We start from the raw sequence: 19,184 nt of genomic DNA on the forward strand, positions 1-19,184 counted from the left end.
ATGAATGTTGCAGGATATTTCTTTGCTCATCCTGAAAATCCCAAGATTGTATTACTTACTGGAAAAAGCTGTTTCAAGTTGTAAAGTGGCTCAGCCCCAACACACACCTTTTTTTTTCTTTTTCTTTTTCTTTTCTTTTTTTTCGGAGCTGGGGACCGAACCCAGCCAGGCAAGCGCTCTACCACTGAGCTAAATCCCCAACCCCCAACACACACCTTTAATCCAAGAGCTTTCTGCTTGAATATTGTCAATATAGGTCAAGAATCGGAGTTAGCAACCAGGTGACAAGAGGTGAACATGGAACTGTTATGTTTTAAGTCTTCACTTTTTTATTCTGTGGGCACAAAGACCAGCATGGTTGGTTTCTCTGGGTAGACAGCGAGTCATCCATTCGGGTCGCTTAGTCCAACTTAATGACGCCTACGTCCTTTGCTTACTGAAGGAAGCACTTGCTCAGCCCGTATTTACAGATCAGACCATGGTGGTAAGAGCCGATGCGGCGAGAGCAAGAACCCTGGCCGAACTTCCGAGGGTGACTCCAATAGAGCTGCTGGTGACCCATCTTGCTTTCAGACGCCCAACAAGAAAAGGGGAACATAGGATTATTAATAAAATACCAGAGAGGGTGAGAGGGAGTCAGGATGGACGGGGAGATGCAGGGAGGAGGGGGGACATTCCGCTTGAAGGATGTTTTTTGAGCTGGCAGGAGTGAGAACATTCCTTGTGGGACACCAGCTGAGGAGGAGGGTCAGCTGGGTGCTTTTCTGCCTCTCCGAGCTAGCAGGCTTTCACCTCAGCATCTGGCCCCTGAGCCTTCATTGGTAAAATTGAACAACTGAGATTTTGTTAAAAAGCAACACACACATAAACATTCATGCATAAATGCAGACCCATACACATACTCATTCACATATACACACACATATAAACCCCTATACACACACACATTCATACATACAACATCCAATCACGCACACACACACACACACACACTCATACATATCATACACATACCCCTATACACACCCATACACACATATTCATAATATAACCACCTACACCCTCATACATACACCCATACACATACCCATAAACACACCCATACACACACAGATACCCTTATACATGCATACACATACACACCACCCATACACACCTAATGCACACACACACACACACACACACACACACACACAGAGGGGAGGGACACATAATTAAAACAAATAAAGTCTTTTAAAAATGGTTAAAATGGGCTGGAGAGATGATTCAGTGGTTAAGAACACTGACTGCTCTTCCAGAGGTCCTGAGTTCAAATCCCAGCAACCACATGGTGGCTCACAACCATCTGTAATGGGATCAGATGCATGAAGACAGCTACAGTGTACTCACATACATTAAATAAATAAATAAATAAGTCATACACACACACACACACACACACACACACACACACAACACACACACACACAAAGTGCTTAAAACGGCAAGCCAGTGACGTGTCTCCATCTTTGCCACCAAGCCTGACAACCAGAGTTTGATATTAGGCACTCACAAGGTAGAAAAAGAACCATCTTCTGCAGGCAGTTTCTTCTCTGACTTCCATATTTGCACTGTGGCAATGTGCATTCTCTGTGCACACACATAGAACATAAATAACACACACACACACACACACACACACACACACACACACACACAGTTAAAATGAGTTAAGCTGAGTATCGTGGTGCGCACCTTTATTTGGTTCTTTTTTTCTTCCCCCAGAGCTGGGGACCGAACCCAGGGCCTTGCGCTTCCTAGGCAAGGGCTCTACCACTGAGCTAAATCCCCAACCCCCGTGGTGTGCACCTTTAATCCCAGCATTTGTGAGGCAGAAGCAGACAGATCACGCAGAGTTCAAAGCTGGCCTAGTCTACGTGGTTAGGCCGTGTTTCAATACCTCCCTCTCCCCTGCAAAAAACCAAAACAAAATAACCAACCAACCAACTGGTTAAATATGGCTGGGGAGACAACTCTGGATAAGGCACACCTCTGCCGTGTGAGGACCAGCATGTGGGTGCGGTGCCGGACGCAGGTGTGACAGTTGCCTGCAATCCAGTACACAGACGTTAGTTAGTAAACAGAGAATTCCTGGGGCAAGACAGAGAGCTTCTGTAGTTAGAATCACTCAGATCCAGGCTCAGTGAGAGGTCCCGCCCATTCATTCCCCCCCCCCCGTCCCCTCCCAACTCATTTCCTGGCTATCCTGGAACTTGCTCTGTAGACCAGGCTGTCCTCAAACTCACAGTGTGGGGACTAAACGTGCTTAGCAGATCCTGCCCAGATTGATAATGTGGACAGAGCACAACAAAGATACTCCTTTTAGTTAAGATTGTATTGCTGTGAAGAGACAGCATGACCAAGGCAACTCTTATAAAGGAAAGCATTTGATTGGGGCTGGCTTACAGTTCAGAGGTCATGGTGGGAAGCCTGGCAGCACGCAGGCAGACATGGTGCTGGAGAAGGAACTCAGAGTTCTACATCTAGATCAATAGACAGCAAAAGGGGCATAGTTTGACCATTGGAGACCTGAAAGCCCTCAGTGACACACTTCCTCTCAATAAGGCCACACCCACTCCAACGAGGCCACACCTCCTAGGTTACTCCCTATGGGCCAAGCAGTCACACAGGAGTCTATGGGGGGGGGGCATATCTATTCAAACCACCACAACACTTGGTTTGACAGCTTTGGGCCACCACACACATGTACACACCTCTGCACGCACATGCACCCACACACGAAAGGTTAAAATGGTCATTCTGCTTGTTTCCTGAAGTCTCTCCAGGCAGTTCAGGTTTGTCTGGAGTGTGTGGTTCCCCTGCCTCAGCCTCGGCCTCAGCTTCTGGATTGCTACAGTGACAGGCCTGTACCGCCATGCTCTGGACAGCTCCAATGTCCATATAAGGTCATTTTGAAGTCTTGTTGCCTTAGCATAATGTGAAATTAACTTTTACCAGACAGAACACTGACAGTGGGTCAAAGTAACAGGAGATGGCTGACAGCTCAGTGGGGGTAAGAGGTTTTGCTGCACAAGCAGGAGGACCCTGATATATCCAGGACCTTTGTTCTAGGGAGTGTGTGTGTGTGTGTTGGGGGTGGGGAAGGGGCTGGGGGGTGGAGACCAAAGGATTGCTTGGGGGCTTGTAAGCAGCCAGCCTCGCTCTAGATACCGGAAGAGACTCTGCCTCAAGGATATAAGGCAGAGAGCAGTAGGGAGGTGGCTCCAGGCACACACCCCACACCCCCATCCACCCACACAGCTACCAACCACAGTGAACCAAGGAGTTTATTGGTCAGAAGTACCAGGGTTACATACGGGAGTGACCCTCCAACAGCCCGGCTGTGGACCGTTACTATGTTACTGCTCAGGAAGGCTCCCTGTGACTAGTGTAAGCCTTTTAAGTTGGCTTTACTTCACGTGTGTCAGAGCCTACAGCTTCCCTGTGTGACAGAATGCTTTCAATTTTGAGGAGATTGCTTCCACACACAGGAATTAGGGGGGGAGGTACTCAATCTATAACAGAGCCCCCCTCCCCTCTAAGAGGGAGCTGTAGCAGGGGAATAGATTAGTGTAGGGAGCACCTTGGAGGAGAATCAAGGTTTCCAGAAGAAGAAGAAAAAAAAAATGAAGTGGGGGAGGGTCTGCCCTGCCAGAGCAGTTCTGGAAGTTTCTTGGGAGATGACACGCTGTGACTGCTGAATCTGGAGACACACAGGTGCTGGTAGGGTTCTCCTGCCGCCTGCTCCCTCCTCGCTGAGGTAGAAACACAGAACTGCACTGCTCCGAGGTTGTGAAGGGTGTGTGTGTGTGCCTGTCAGGTTTGAACTTTGGGGTGGGGTGGGGGTTGTTTTTGACTTTCAGCGGATGGGAAGCGATGGGAAGAGATTGACAGGGGAGTGGGCGCCCCGACTGGTGAGGAGAGGGGGGTTTTCAAAGCTGTAGCCATGGGAAATGTTTTTCTTTCCTGCTTGAAAGAAAATGCATGCTAATGAGAGATAAAAAGGAGAAAAAAAAGGAGGGAGGGGGAGGAGGTGGAGAGAGAGAGAGAGTGTGTGTGTGTTTGTGTGTGTGTGTGTGTGTGTGTGTGTGTGTGTGTGTGTGTGTGTGTGTGTACTGGGTCAGATTTGGTCAGGGTCAACCTCCCCCCTCCCCATCTCTTTCTTGGCTGGGGGTGTATGTGATTTTAGTTAGATCTTCCCCCACTTCCTTGGATCTTCGGGCCTTCTTGATGAGTGTGTCTCTGCTTGGCAAAGATGCTAGACACAGCAGCCTACGAGCCACAGAGAGGCTGTGGAATTGAGAGATGGCATGTGTGAGTATCCAGGTTTCTGGACCTCCAAGTTAATCTGTCCTGGGGTCCGTGGTCTGGAGAGCGGCACCCACCTTTCTAACCACACCCACTACCCACTAGAGAATCTCCTTGTTTATTTTTAATTAAAAAAATCTTTAATTGTATATATACTTTAATATATATCTCACCCATCTACTATCTGTATACGGAGTACATCTGCAAGGCTGTTCTCTTTTGACTACCGGCTTCCCAGGATGGCCCTCAGAGTGTCAGTCTTAGTGGCAAGAGCCTTTATCTGCCGAGCCATCTTGCCGGCCCCCTTTATTGATTTCTTTGAGAAAGGGAAGAGAGACTGACGACTGAATCGCAGACCTACATTAGTTAAACACCATGGGATGACCTTGAACTCCTGTACCCCAACTTCCACCTCTCAACTTCTGGAGGATAGCTCCACTATCATAAATAACCAGAAAATAAATAAAAACTAGAGTTTTACTTATTTTCCTTCTCATGGAACAAGGTTTCACTGTGAAACCTTGGCTGGCCTGGGTACACTCACATGGCCACTTGCCCCTGCCTTCCGAGCGTGGCGGTTATAGGTCCGAACCAACCCCACCTTCAAGACCCCTATGGCCTAGGGTCTAGGAGCTAGCTAGAGGCCTAGAGGTAGATGGAGCTCTTGACTACCGTGTGTGAGTGACTGAATTCCATTTACAGCACCAGAAGGGGGGCGGGGGGAAGGTCCGAAGAGACCCCGAACTCACAACCTAAGCGACTTCCTTGGTGTGCCGCTGTGACTTCCGACATCTCTATGAATTCTTTTAGGACAGTATCAACAGATCACAGAGCTGGGCGTCTGTAGTGGCTTCCTTGGGCAACGTAGAAAATGCTGGGAGGGCTCAGCTTCAGGGGGTGGGACAGCCCCAATTTGGAAGCGGCCAGCCTAGATTTGGAGGTACCACGTGGCTTAGGGAGGCGGGAGGCCAGGAGCTGCCTCGGGGCGCCAGGCATGCTGTGGAATTTGAGCCCCAGCTCCCTAGCATGCACGGGCCTGCCAGGCAGCCCCGCAGAGGCCCAAACAAAGCTGGAAGCCAGGAGGAAGGGGGAAGGGAGGAAACTTCTGAGATCAGGCAGCCCCCTCCTGGGGCACTGAGTCCCCACCTAGGTGCAGCGCCCCTCCCCAAACACACGTGCTGCCAAACCCTCCATTAGTCACCCCGGCACTCACACACATAAATCCGATTAGTCACACCCCGCACAAAACTGGCTGCGGAACACACCCGGTCACACCCAGACAAAGACCAGAGGTCCCCAAAGAGGCCTCGTTTGTCCATCGGGGTTTGTTCCCCATTCCCCAGGGACTAGTATGGCGTTTGCGGAGGGGGTACCGCAGTCTGGGGTACACAGGCCTTTTCGCGGCAGCAAATTCCCCGTTACCGGACACTGTCCCCCTTAAATAATAACCACGATACCCCCCTGACCTCTTTCCAAACTCCTCACCCCGGGCACACATGCCATAATATACACCCGCCAGTGTCCTTGGCCACCCCTTCTCCTTCTTCTCTAGGGGTGTGTGGGGAGACTGGGATGGCAGTGGGTCCCCTCCCCCACGCCAGTTCTGGGACGGGTCTAGCAGGAAAACATTCCCCCCAAGGTCACCGCAGCTCTAAAGCGGGCTGCTGAGAAGTTGATTTATTTGCGGTTTCTTTGCAGTAACGCTATCGCTCTGATTCCGGGGAGGGGAAAAAAAAATAGGAAGAAGAAAGAAAAAGAAAAATGCTTGCGGTGGAGTTTAACCTTGGATGAAACTGGCAAAGCTTTGTTTTTTTTCCGAGGCGCTTCGTTGGGGCCTTGCAGGGACTGCCTGGCCCGGAATGTGGATATACAACCTCTTGCTGCTCCGCTACTACGCGGGTCAGTGCTCATATTTCTCGGCGCCCGACCCAAAGCCCTCGGCCCCTCTAATAGTGTTTTTGAGACATCGCTGGGAATCCAAGAGCTCCGTGGGTGAGAGCAAGCTTTCTATATCCCTGCACCCCGCATCTGACACAGAGAAGCAACCAGGAGAGGGTAAATGCTTGGCCCCCACTCCACTCCGTGCGCCCCGCACAGCTGTCCCCACCTTGAGCCCCATGCCCTCACAGGGACCAGCATAATGGTCCGTTGCCTGCCTCTTTGGCAAAGAAAATTCTTGTAGCATGAGACGTTATTAACCGCAAATACACCCCCTTGGGTAGTCCCCCCCCCCTTAGGTTTAACAGTCACGCTATGGCCGCCATCACCAGATGACCAATGCCTGCTTTCTGGATGGTTCAATTCTGAGAATGAAGGCGCATGGTGGACTCGGGAAAACCAGACCCAAAGGAGACGTTTCGGGGTGTCCTTGGCAAGGAGGAGAGGGAAGCCTATGAGGTCCTGTCTCCAAATACCATGCCTGTAGCCACTTGATCGGTTCTTGGATGCTCCCTCTCCCCAAATAGATCTTTGGTAAGGGCCCGAGATTAATACGGGGTCTAGAGGTCCTCCTTCTTGGCATAAATGACCTCATAGCCACCCCAGCCTCATCGAACTATATTAAAAGAAGTGCCTGGGCCCAGACCCCTACCCCAGCTGCCGGTGATCTGTGAGGCCCGATACTCCGGGTGCTGGCACAGAGAGGGTGAGGCAGTTCCCTCTCTTAGGCGAATGAGGAAGCTCCTGGCTTGCTTCCCTGCGTGGTCTCGGGGTCCTCAGGCCAAGACCAAGGAGAGAAGAGTGCCTGGCCCTACCTCGAGGAGGAGGGCCTGAGTGCAGATTTATGACCCTGGCTGCTCCCTGCGCACCAAATGCATCTCGAGCCAAGACAGTGGAATGTAAGACCCGACCCGGGCCAGAGGAGGAGGCCAGGGTCGGAGGCGGGGCTGAGAGGAGCAGAAATCCGAAGTGGCCGGGTGCCACCGCCCCTGGGCTGCGAGTTGCTCGCTTGGGTCCGGGGTGGCGTGCGAGGCTCTGGCACCAGATCCTTGGTTTTGTTGGCGGGTTTGGGCTACCCTTGGCTGGATGAACTTCAGGATACCCAGCTGCTGATGGGCCAGCCGCAGCGAGAAACTGCGAGCGTGGCTGGGCCCGGCTTGGCCTCTCCGGGTTTTAGCGGCGCCCGGGCCGGGAGCTCCCGGGCAGCCGGATTTAGGATCTACGGAAACACCCGCCTTAGACTCTACGGTGGCAGCACCGGAGGCACAAGCTGGCTTTTTCTTAGGATCCCTGTCACTTAGTCTCCAGTGGCGTTCCACTCCCCGGGAGAGCTGGTTCGAGGCATCGGGTAGAGGGGGTCACTTGGATGTTCTCTTAGGAATGAAAATTAGCTTTTTTTTTTTTTTTTTTTTTAAATCTCTTCCCCGTCCCCCTGATGGAGGAACATGGGTGGAAACCTGTCCACACGGCTAACAACATCCGGATTGTGGAAGATGAGGGTTCAAGCTTTCTTGGGGCAGAAGTGAGGGGAGCGCGGGGTTCCTTGGAGCCGGACAAAGGCGCACCACAGGGAAGGCAGCCGCACTCAAGGTTGGCCTGTCCTCTGGTTTTACAACAAAGAGCTTTGAGTTTTGTCCGTGGGGACTCATCCAGAGCTTTCAGACCTGGACCAGATATCTGGAAGAATACACCAAAAGCCACAGGAGTGGCCGGGGACAACTATGCCAGACCCGGCAGACCAGCCGGGCGGTTTGTCCGGGAACTTGGGACTTCGCTGGAGGCCCCCCACGATTTTCTCTCCAGTCAGTACAACACACACACACACACACACACACACACACACACACACACACACACACACACACACACACAGCGTCAACGGAATTTTTCTGGCCACGGATCCCACCGGGTAAACAAGCATGGGGGATGGGGCGCGGAAGATGGCGCCTGGACTCGTGGTCCCTGCGGTTGTTTCCAGTTCCATTTCAGGACGGCCTCACCGGGCTTTTGTAGTTAAGTGTGGCCCAGCCCGGCTTGGAGGTTATTTCCCCAGACCTGGAGGCTCTCTGAAGTGGTGGTGTAGTATAGCCTCTGCTTCTCTAGAAATGTCCCCACGCCCCAACATGGCTCCCGACCGCTGTTAAATGTGAGGGACACAGGGAAACGGAGACCTGGGCACTGGCCTGCGCACCGCACGCCGCACTTGGCAGCCTGGAGAGATGCAGGAGAGACTCAAGCAGCGTTCCCCTCCCGGGGGCCGGGAATCCGGTCCCCCAGGCCCAGCGCACCCCGGTAGCCTGAGGGCCTGGTGGCAGGTCGAGAGGGGACCAGGGAGTCGTACATTCCAGAGGGGGACGTGCCATGTTCCGCCCCAACCTCAGACCTAATGAAACTCTGGGTCGGTATGCCACGCCGACCCGGGGCACACTTGAAAAATGCAAACGCCATCGGCAAATCCGGGGAAAATTGGGATAATTTTTTATTAGCAGCTAAATGATTTATGGCACACATACCCCGCCGTCACAATTACGGCGTCTTGGAGCATCCAGGGGTGAAAACATTAAACATTTATAAAAACAGGCCTTTGTTTTTTTCCAATCCCGCAAGCCTTTTGCACAATCCCCCACCCCGATCCTCTCAAGATACATATTTTTTCTTGAGCTGTATTAAAATAAGAAAAACATTCTGGATCCCGAGAGGGATGAGGGGGTTGGTGGGAGATCAGGGCCTGCGCTCTGAATATTGGAGGGCGTTGGGGGTGGGGGAAAGCGAGCGACTGAGGCGTGGGAGGGTTTAACTGGGAACCCACAAAGGCCTCTGGATAAGACTCAAGGGCACTAGGCGCCCCCCACCCCCTCAGCCGGTCTCTCTTGTTTCCATCAGCCCTCGCAGCGTAACAGCATTTATTTTATTTCTTGCAATCAACTCCCCCCTCCCCTAAGGCACATAGACACAATACCTCCTTTCTCTAACCCCCCTCTCTCCGTCTTTGCTCCTGGCGGTCCCCGGGCAGCACCGGTCGCCTCCGGTCGCCCCTGGCTGCCACTGAGACCCGCTCGCCCAGCTCTGAGCGCGCGGACACCGCCGCTCAGTTCCCCTCGGCTCCGGCTATTTTCGTTCTTTTCTCTCCTTCTCACTCCTCCCTCCTCCCCCCACCGAGCCCCAGCTTCTAAAAGAGGGCAGCCTAGAAACCAGCGCAGAAAGCTCCAGGAAGGGCAACTTGAAACTGCTCTCAAGAGGCCGAATTTTTTTCCCTTCAAATTTATCCTGGAATTAAATTAGACACCCCCAGCTCTCTCTCTCTCGAATCTTCCCTCTTTTTTTTTTCTTTCTAAAAGTGGAGAAAAGAAAAATAGAACGGATGAGCGCTAACTAGCTCATTAAAAAAAACTCTCAAAAATTGCCTTAAAAATGGATTTTCTTTAAAAAAAAAATAGCAGCAGTAGGAAAACGCTGAGTCCGCAGAGCAGGGCGAAAGAGCGGGCTTCTTTTGTTTTAATTAAAACCCTATAACCACGGTTGCTCTCGAGGCAGGATCTGCAAGGCTCTCTGCCTTCCCAAGCTTCCTTTCCAGGGTAGGTAATGCCTGGCTGGACTCGGGCTCCTGTAGGGCTTGCGGAGAGGGTGCAGGGGATCCCCCCACCCTTTTAGGAGCGGTCCCTTCGGCGAGGACCACACTCCCTGGGTCTCCAGCCAGGTCTATCTGCCGTCGGCGGCTCCCGGCCACTTAACCCCGAAAGTTTTTTTTTTTTTTTTTCTTTTGCTGAAAGAGCAAAATAAAAGTACAAAGTCTGGGGGATTGGTGCTCCCCTCCCCCTCTGGCCGCCGTGGCCAGCCAAGCACTTTTGGGCTTGGCTTGCTTCGTCTGAGCTCAACAGATTTTTTTTTCCCTTTCCCGGTCTCGCCCTCCCTGGAGGGGGCGCGGCGGATGGAAGGCGAGAGAGGCCCCCAGCCAAGAGGTTTTTAATATTACACCTTAATAGGTTTCAGAAGGCCCCGTGGAGAAATGCTAATAGGGCTGAAATGTCAGAACCGAGAGGGATTCAGCTCGCGTTCCGCCGATCTAATCCTTTTTTCTGCTCTGGTTTTTCTTGGGGGGGGGTGGAGGGGAAAGGAGGGGCGCCCACGCCAAAAGGGGCTTTGGGGAGGGGCGCGCGTTGCGCACTCGGCCGCAGAGCCCCACAGCCCGGGTTTCTATAGGAACCCTTTTTATAAGATGCAACTCACCCCTGCCGACCGCCGCGGCCTGTCCAAAATATTAATCAGTAAAGCCTTCTTACACCGCGTTTCAGGGAGGGGACCAGCAGGCTGGGGCAAAAGAAAAAAAAAGTCCTTGTGGCCTGCTTGCCCACCCCACCCGACCGCGACTGCTAGGGGGACAGGGAATGAATCGCTGCTTTATTTGAGAGAGAGAGAGAGAGAGAGAGAGAGAGAGAGAGAGAGAGAGAGAGAGAGAGAGAGAGAGAGAGAGAAAGCAGGCCTTGTTATTTTGGCGTCTGAACCTCGCTCTTTGGAGTGGCACCCTGGAGAGGGAGCACCGGGCGCGGGCGCAATGAGCAGCCCGCCGGCTACCGGCTCTTCCCGGCTAGCTTGTCACCTCCTCCCGAAGAAGGAAGCTGACAGGAGGCCTTGCAATGCCCGGGATTGCGGCGACAACCATCTTCCTCTATTTTGATCACTCAGCCCAGACGCAGGAGGAGGGGCTGGCATGGGGGGGGAGGGAGAAGGAGAAAGGAGGGGGGGTCTGCTGGAGCTGGTGAGGGGGAGGGCTGCCTAGAAACGGCTCGGAAAAATTCTCACCACCAGTTTTGATCATTCAGCCCCGCCGTGGGGAGCCTGGAAACTGCTGGAGCCCCGAGGTCCGTAATTGGTTTTATAGGAATGGCTGAGGGCCAAGGTGTTTACATGCGCGTGATGGGCGGCGCGCAGGGCCAATGCGCTGCGGCCGGGGGCTGGCCCGAAGGGGGGGCGGGCACCCGGGAACAATGCGTGTTTCTTCGCCTGCGAGGCTCCCCTCCCCCCGTCCCCCCCAGGCCCCCCCTCCGTTTTTTTTTTTTTTTTTTAGATCCAGCGAGAGGAACTTGAAAGGGGGGTTGTGTAATGTACCTTTTCCAATCCCGGGCTGTATATGGAGATTTGGGATTCTTTAAACCGGCGCTACCTGGATTTTATTAAAAAGCGGGGAGCTCGGCGGGAGGAAAGCTGGCTTTTCCGGGGGCTGCGGGAGCGGGGCCGCGGGAGGGCGGAGGAGTTGGCGCGCCGCGCGCCCGGCCCGGGGAGCGGTTTTCTACCAAAAAAAGGAAAGGCGGGCAAAAAGTGTGAGGCGGCTGCGGGTGGCGGAGGGGAGCGGCGGCCGAGGGATGGCGGGCAGTACGGGCGCCTAGCCGCGCCAGGAACCGCGGCGGTTGCCGGAGTCGCCGTCGGAGCCTGGAGCCCGGAGCCCCGCCGCGCCAGGTACGCTCCGGGCCCCGATGCTCCCCGAACTTGTGCAGCGCACCCCTCGGGTCCGCAGAGCAGGTGGTCCCCGAAACTGTCGGGGTCCCCAGAAGGGAAGCGGAGGGCAGGGACCTGGAGGAGAGGACACCTTGCTGCGCCCTGGACTCCCACCCGAGCCCTCAGTCTGCAGCACCGCCGAGGGCGGCGGTTCCCTACTCCGTTCCCGGCAGGCGGCGGGCTAGCCCGGGGACGCCGAGACGGTTTCGATTATAGGCTGTTTTTAATTAAAAGCCGGAATTCAGCCATTTTAGCTGCATTTAAGAGGGGAAAAAGTAGAGGAGGACGCAGTGGAACCCCGCAGATAACCACGCCAGCTTCTCGGCCATGGAAAAGGCTGCTCCGTAGGGCTTCACCCCGACTTCCTTAAAGTGGGGCGCCTGGGCACTGCCTTTTTCGAAACGCCTTTAAAGAATATTATCTTTAAGTGTATGCGGAAAGCTCCTGGCGCCTTTGAGACAAGTATCCCGGGCTGTGACGATCGTAGATTTTTTCAAAAGTAAACGCGATTCTGGTAACCAGAGCCTGATATGAGCGAGGGAGGGCGAGAGGAAGAGGGGGTGTTTGTAACCAAAGCCACGTTAAAATAGGCGTCCTTAGCAAAGTTGGGGGAAGAGGACTTTTGGGTCTGGATATAGGGCGGCTGGCCACCCGGGAGCCCGTGGCTGTGGCTTAGTCCCCGGCTGCTAGAGCGCCCGCCCTGGGTCTCCCGGAATCAGAGGATCTAAAGCTGCCTGGGGCTGGTGGATGGTCAGCTGGGGAAGGGTGGGCTCTCTGAGACCTCCTTCTGCCCCCCTCGGGAACAGGAAAACGACAGATCTTTTAAACAAACAGCTTAAACAGGAATTACAGGGGGGTTTACCCGATGCTGGGGAGGTGCCCCTCGGCTGGCCCGCGCTGTTAAGGTGTTTTTCCTTTGTAGGTTATTTTGGGGGTGTGGGTCGCAAAGCTAGGGTAGAAGCGAGATCTTTGGAGCCCCCTTCTATCTTGTCTGATGATCCCCAAATCCACCCCAGGCTACATCCTCCCGGCATCGGTATTCCAAGGCCCGGGCGTTGGAAAATGAAACCAAATCTTGTTTTGAAGGAGTCTTTTTCCAGTTCGCGGGCGAGAATGCCACGTCTCGGGGACTCGGATTCTGCGACTCCCAGTGGCCCAACGGGGGCAGCAGGAGGGGGGCGGTGATCTTCCTTTAAAAATAAGCCCGTTTCTTATCTGACCTTGGTAAACAACAACAGAAAGCCCCTAAACCAAACACCCCCTTATTATTTTGGCGGCTCACGCGGAGATCCAAAACTCGGGAGAGGAAAAAAGGGAGCCGAGGGCCCCCAAAAGGTTAAACATTAAACTTTGCGAATCAGATAGTGGCTTCTTGGCGTTATGGACACATTTCGAGCAACTCAAAAGCATTCTAAGTTTTAAACCTCCGGAGCTTGTGACGCCTGAAAAATAAAGTACTCCGGGTTTGGATTTAGCTGAACGGGCGCGGTCGGTTGAGTGGCCTTCCCCAGTTACGGAGGACTTCCCAGGCTAGAGCCGGGGCTGGGACACAGTGAGCCGGCCGCTTTCCTGAGCCCGGTCCCTGGGAACCCTGAGCTGCTGGAGGTCTTTGCATTTCGAGGAGAAGGGGCGGCTACTCGCGATTTTATTTCTGGCTACCAACTCGGTTCACTACTCTCCAACCCTGAAGGGCGAGGCGACTTTCTGAAACTTGTTTTCTTTCTTTTTTTTTCCCCCTCTCCCCTCCCCTTTTCCCACTTTCCTCTTCTGTCTTCCACGGCCCATCTTCCCTCACCAAGACACCGTGTACGCCTCCTTCCTCATCTCTGCTCAGCTGCCCGGAGGGGACTCACCGCGGGCGGTTCGTGCGCCCGGGGCCGAGGGCCCGTGGTTGAGCGCAAGCCCCGCTGGCCGCCGCCATGCACGCCGCGGAGCGCCCGCCACCCGAGGACACTAGGACTACGTCGAGGCCGAACTTTTAAGTCCCACTGAAGCAGGCCGGCGGGCCGGGTGGGGAGGCTGACCGCGGTACTCCCGCGGAGGATGGATGGCCGAGATTTCGGGCCCCAGCGGTCTGTCCACGGCCCCCCGCCGCCGCTGCTGTCCGGCCTGGCCATGGACAGCCACCGCGTGGGCGCGGCCACCGCCGGACGCTTGCCCTCCTCGGGCTTGCCAGGTCCCCCGCCGCCCGGGAAATACATGGCCGGTCTCAACCTACACCCGCACCCGGGTAAGTGTTGCGCACTGCGCTGGCACCCACCCTCTAGCCTTGATGGGGATCTTAGGGCGGGAGCTCAGGTCAAACCAAGGCGGCTGGAGCTGGGCGTCTCAGTCCGGTTTCACCAGGGTGTGCAGGAGGCTCAACTCCTACTGCAGAGTCTCGGGGAAGACAGACCTGTCCCTGGTGTACCAGGTAGTCTCAATCCTCCCGAGGCTCAAGTATTTGCAGTCACAACCACTCTAGGGGATCCCAGTCCAAGGGCTCTTGAGGAAGTGGAGTTTGCAAAAATAAAATTTTTTTAAAAAAATGTAAAAAAAAAATGTAGGCGCGAAAACAGCTTGCCAGCTCCACACCCCGGGAGACAGCCGCTCCCATATGGATCTTAGATCCTTTTCTTGGCAAGCACTGGTGGGTCTTGGGATCTGTCTCCGCGTGTAGCCGCATCCCGGGCGGTTCCACGCCTCCAAGGGTGGGGTGGGGGAATGAAGGAGAATAGCGGCCCCAGTTTTAGGAACCTGATCTGTGGTGAACCATAAGATCTTAGGGACCCTGGTTGTCTAGGGAAGATATAGGTCGGTGCAACCCAGCTGCCACTAGGCAGAGCCTAGGCTGCCGGGGGTACCCCGCGGTGACGGTGACGCGCAGGAGGTGGTGGCTGAAAAGGCCCAGTTCCTCACGGTTCCCTGGGCTGCACAGGGAAGAAGCAGAGGGACAGGCAGGGCTGAGCCAAGTCTTGGTCACCGTGCGCCGCCGAAAGAGAGGGAGCCTGGGACCTGCAGACCTGCCTGGTGGCGGCTCCGTAAGCCGGTCCCTCCTCCCCGGCTGCTCCTCACTTCTGCGCTTGGCTTAAGGAAAACACTCCAGCTCTTCCTTTAAAAAACAAAAAACCTGGTCGATTTCCCCTGGAACTCGCTTCCTCGTCCTTTGGAACAAGACTTGGACACCCTGGGGGCTCAGAGCCACCACTTCAGTATCTCCCCCTTCCTGCCAGGGTGACCACAGCTCGCCGAATTAGCCTCTGCCTTTGATATTTTTCTCCTGGAACTTTTCTAGAATTGGGAGTCCGGGACTCAGCGGGACAAAGGGCCTTTGTGAAGCGCCTGGCGGGGGAGGGGCGAGCAGAGATCCCCGCCGGCGGGGGCGCGGGGACCCGGGTCATCTCCCCTGGTGTGCGTGTGCCCCTTGAGAACTAGAGGAGCGTCCGCTTGGGGTTGGGGGTGGTGACAAGACCAGATTCATACAGCAATGGTGCCCTGCGACCCAGGTGGGGCATTGGACCATTCCCAAGGCAGGAATTGGGGACGGCTTTGGGATACAAAAGCCATTTGGGCCAACCCCGTTTGAGAGGGAATCTTTGGAGGTTTATGGGTGTATGCATTTGCGGACTTTTGGGGTCTCTGGGTTAGTTGGTTTAGCTGGAAGTGCCGGCAGGGGCCTCCTCTTGTGGCCTGGGAATCTGACCTCAGGGTGTTCCTGGCTGGCTGAATCTCAGCTTGTCGCCTGCCCCAGGTCTGCCTGGGATCTGGCCCAGGCTTGGCTGAGAGCAGCGCCGATAGCCATTCCTAGCCGCCGACGTTCTAAGTGCACAGCATTTTCCAACCCTGGTGGCGTAGCATAGACTGCCTTCCATGCCTAACCCCTCATCTAGTGGATGGGGTGATGCAGGCGTAGACTTGGAAGTCCAGCTGGAAGCAGCCTTGGAATCCTGTGTCTTGGCCTTCTCTGCTTGGAGCTGTGCGACTTATGTACAGGGTAGCTTGAGGGCCTGGAGGAACTGGGAGGGAAGTCACTGCAGTCCCCGTGCTTGAGGCCTTGCTTACCAGAGAGGGAAGAGTGGGGACCCTCGCAGATCTATTACTTCCCACTGGTCCCATCTGTCCCCACCTCCAGATGGAGCAGATAGACTGGACCCCAGGTCAAGGCCCAGAGCTGAAGCCAGACTTAATCCCATTAACCACGTTATGGGACTGCACCCCATTCAGCCCGGAGGAGCTGGCCCGGGATGGAGACTCCAGACTCCCTTCCCCCACCTCGCTTTCTTTGCAGGGGGTGCAGGTGCTAGATCTTTGCACGGGGCACCACCCCAGGCTTTTTTCTGGCTGCCAGCTCCTTAGATCTCACCAGCCTTATCAGACCCGTCTTTACGTGGTGTTTACTTTTGTATAAAATGCCAGGGAAACTGAGCAATCTGCTAGGGTCAGGAAGCCTAGAGGGAAGAGGGTTTTTGTTACCTCTGGGCTGGTTCCCTTGGAGGATGTGCCCATGGCTGCTGGGGGGGGGGCGCAGAAGCCCCTGTGAAAGTTCCCTAAGCAGGGGGAGCTTGGCCTGGTAACACAGGAGGTGAGAGGGATGACAGGGCTGTTGGGTGAGGGTCCGTTGTAGGCAAAGCTTTCTACTCTGATGTGGGTTTGGCTGAGGGCTCCAGCCTCTTCCTCAGGTGAAATTGAAAATAATAATAATAATAATAATAATAATAATAATAATAATAATAATAAAAGAACAGGGAGTCAGTATGGAGGCTCCCACCTAAGCAGCACTCAGAGAGGCAGAGATAGAGGGAGCAGGGATCATTGGGGCCGGCCAGCCTATGCTACGCACCTAGATAACTGTTCCTTGAAAATACACACATACCCCACAAATACACACACACACACACACACCAGTTGGATTGAAGGTGGGATGGCGTCTTCTTTCTTTTTTTCCCTCGCTGTAAGTCCTGCTGTATCTTGAGCAGTGAATAGTCAGAGCTTGTCCATGAGACTGGCCAGAGGGCTAGACTCTTAATTGCTGGAGTTGGGGGCGGCCTGGGAAGGATCTATCGTTCAGTTGCCGTGCTTTGATCGAGATCTCGTAGCTGGGTGCTTGTTTTCTCTGAACCCACACCCTGGCCTGAATGAGGGGTGGGACTCAGAGATGTAGGCCCAGGAGGTACTGCACTTTGACCCGGCCCTCGGACAATAGGCAACCAGCCGTGGGCTCCCTACTCTGGAATCCACTCTGTCAACCTACTGGGATTGATTTAGAGAGATAAATCAGTTAGGACTGGGTGCTGGAGACAAGGCATGAGACGATAAGGTTGTTTGTTTGTTTGTTTTTCTCCTCGAACCTTCCCTTCGGTCAGAAGGTAGTAAGGGCATGGAGAAGGTTCTAGAACCTAGAAGGGCCCCTTGGGTTCCCTGGTTCTTTAAGCGGTGGCCTCCTGCTTGCCTGCTATTTTCTTTTTATTACATTTTAAATGCACACACACACCAGACTGCATCGTGTGCACACTGGACTGCAGAGGTCAGAGGACAGCTTGCTGGGGTTGGTTCTTTCCTGCCCAGTGGAAGTCCTGGGATTGGACTCAGGTGTGGCCGCGGGTCACTTTACCCTCTGGCTCATCTTGGCAGTGCCTTTCGGGGCTTCACCCGTCTAAGCCTTGCTCATTTCTCCTTCTTGGATCGTTGATTTGCTCAGCAAATGATTTCCAAGAGCCTCTCTGCTCACCGGGTTCCGCACCGGGCCCTGGAACTGTGGCAGGGAACCAAACAGACGGAAGGCTTTGCACCTCCTTGGGGCTCACTTTCTCGTGTGGGAGCCAGGCAATAAACACACAAATCACGGGGACGCAGGCCATGTAGGAAATAAAACACCCTGGGTCTGGTCTGGCCCTGGGGGTGAAGGGTCAGGTCAGAGGGCTTGACCTCAGCCATCCCCAGAGTGAACTCTTTTGTGTGTGTGAAGAGCAGAAAGTTGACAGGATGCAGAAACAGGGTTTGGTGAGGTATCAGCGGCTTGAGAGCCCTGGATCAGTAGGCCCAGTGGGAGATAGGCTGTATGGGGTGGGGCCGATCTTACCCGCTCCCTGAAGACCAGCAATGAAGTCTTGGAATTTTAAACAGCCATTTTACAAAACTGGCCTGAACTCTTTAAAAAAAAAAAAAAAAAAAAAGTCATCGGTATGTAAGGCGAAGGTAGGCAGGGAGCCGTTACTGTTTTAAGAGACAACGGAAAAATTGACCGTGGCTACAGGCAGTGTGTAGCCAAGATTGGATCTTGGTTTAAGGGGAAAATTGTTCCAAAGGATCACGGGGGTAACTGGAAATATTGGAATATGAGCCATAGATTGGCCCATACCGATGAATCAATACAGTATCCTCAGACAGCAGTCACTGCCTGTTCAAACGTTCGTATTTTCTGGGGATAAGGACACTGGACACGATGGCTTCACTGTGTCGCAGATGGCTGAGGCAAGTAGAGAAAAAGAATACTTTCAATGTGTGGGCATGTCCTCGGGAGACTGCAGGTAATGTCAGATAGCAAACGAAGACGTGTGATTAGAGTCCATGAGGGTGACAGTAGTTCACTGTAACTATTTTGAACTTCTCTGAAATTGAAATTCTTCTGAAATAAGCACACAAGGGGAAGGGGTGTGTGCAAGATGGCTCAGTGGGTAGAGGAGCTTGTCAGTAAACTGAGGACCTGAGTCTGGGATCACATGGTAAAAGGAGCTGTGTGCGTGTGTGTGTGTGTGTGTGTGTGTGTGTGTGTGTGTACACTTGTGTGTCTGCATGTGTGTCTGTGTGTGTATGTATGCATGTGTGTCTGTGTGTGTATGTATGCATGTGTGTCTGTGTGTATGCATGTGTGTCAGTGTGTGTATGCATGTGTGTCTGTATGTGTATGTATGCATGTGTGTCTGTGTGTGTATACTTGTGTGTCTGCATGTGTGTCTGTGTGTGTATGCATGTGTGTCAGTGTGTGTATGCATGTGTGTATGCATGTGTGTCTGTGTGTATGCATGTGTGTCTGAGTGTATATGTATGCATGTGTGGGGGTTGGGGATTTAGCTCAGTGGTAGAGCGCTTGCCTAGGAAGCTCAAGGCCCTGGGTTCGGTCCCCAGCTCCGAAAAAAAGAACCAAAAAAAAAATGTAAAAATGTATGCATGTGTGTCTGTATGTGTATGTATGCATGTGTGTCTGTGTGTGTATGCATGTGTGTCGGTATGTGTATGTATGCATGTGTGTCTGTGTGTATATGTATGCATGTGTGTCTTGGTCAGAGATGTTCATAGCAGAGGAAGGAACAGTCTGGGGACAAAATGGGTTGAGGCACCTTTTTTCTTCTCCCTTTCTTTTTTTTTCTTCTTTTTTTTAGAGCTGGGGACCAAACCCAGGGCCTTGCGCTTGCTAGGCAAGCGCTCTA

General features: G+C 53.7%; 1 protein-coding gene, 1 long non-coding RNA gene and 1 pseudogene across 9 annotated transcripts in view; 1 reads left to right on the forward strand and 2 right to left on the reverse strand.

The window, feature by feature from the left end:
* Window positions 1–318: 318 nt before the first annotated feature.
* On the reverse strand, window positions 319–866 carry LOC116885923 (annotated as a pseudogene).
* Window positions 867–8,740: 7,874 nt separating this feature from the next.
* On the reverse strand, window positions 8,741–11,132 carry LOC116885695. Its single transcript, XR_004386035.1, has 2 exons — window positions 11,086–11,132; window positions 8,741–10,593 (listed from the first exon to the last, which is right to left on the reverse strand). It is a non-coding gene; the product is annotated as an uncharacterized LOC116885695 (long non-coding RNA).
* A 231-nt stretch (window positions 11,133–11,363) lies between these two features.
* The window catches only part of Tnrc18 (trinucleotide repeat containing 18), a 97,321-nt gene continuing 89,500 nt past the window's right edge, over window positions 11,364–19,184 (forward strand). For 7 of the 8 annotated variants that reach the window (XM_032887143.1, XM_032887147.1, XM_032887148.1 and 4 more), the window contains exons 1-2: window positions 11,364–11,739; window positions 13,578–14,008. In XM_032887143.1, coding sequence (XP_032743034.1) covers window positions 13,822–14,008 — 187 coding nt within the window. In that variant the 5' untranslated portion in view covers window positions 11,364–11,739; window positions 13,578–13,821. Of the gene's footprint in view, window positions 11,740–11,767; window positions 12,293–13,577; window positions 14,009–19,184 lie in introns of those variants that run through there. The other variant, XM_032887144.1, reaches the window with a different exon arrangement.

Source organism: Rattus rattus, chromosome 16 (assembly GCF_011064425.1).
Source record: "Rattus rattus isolate New Zealand chromosome 16, Rrattus_CSIRO_v1, whole genome shotgun sequence".
In the NCBI taxonomy this organism is placed as follows: Eukaryota; Metazoa; Chordata; class Mammalia; order Rodentia; family Muridae; genus Rattus; species Rattus rattus.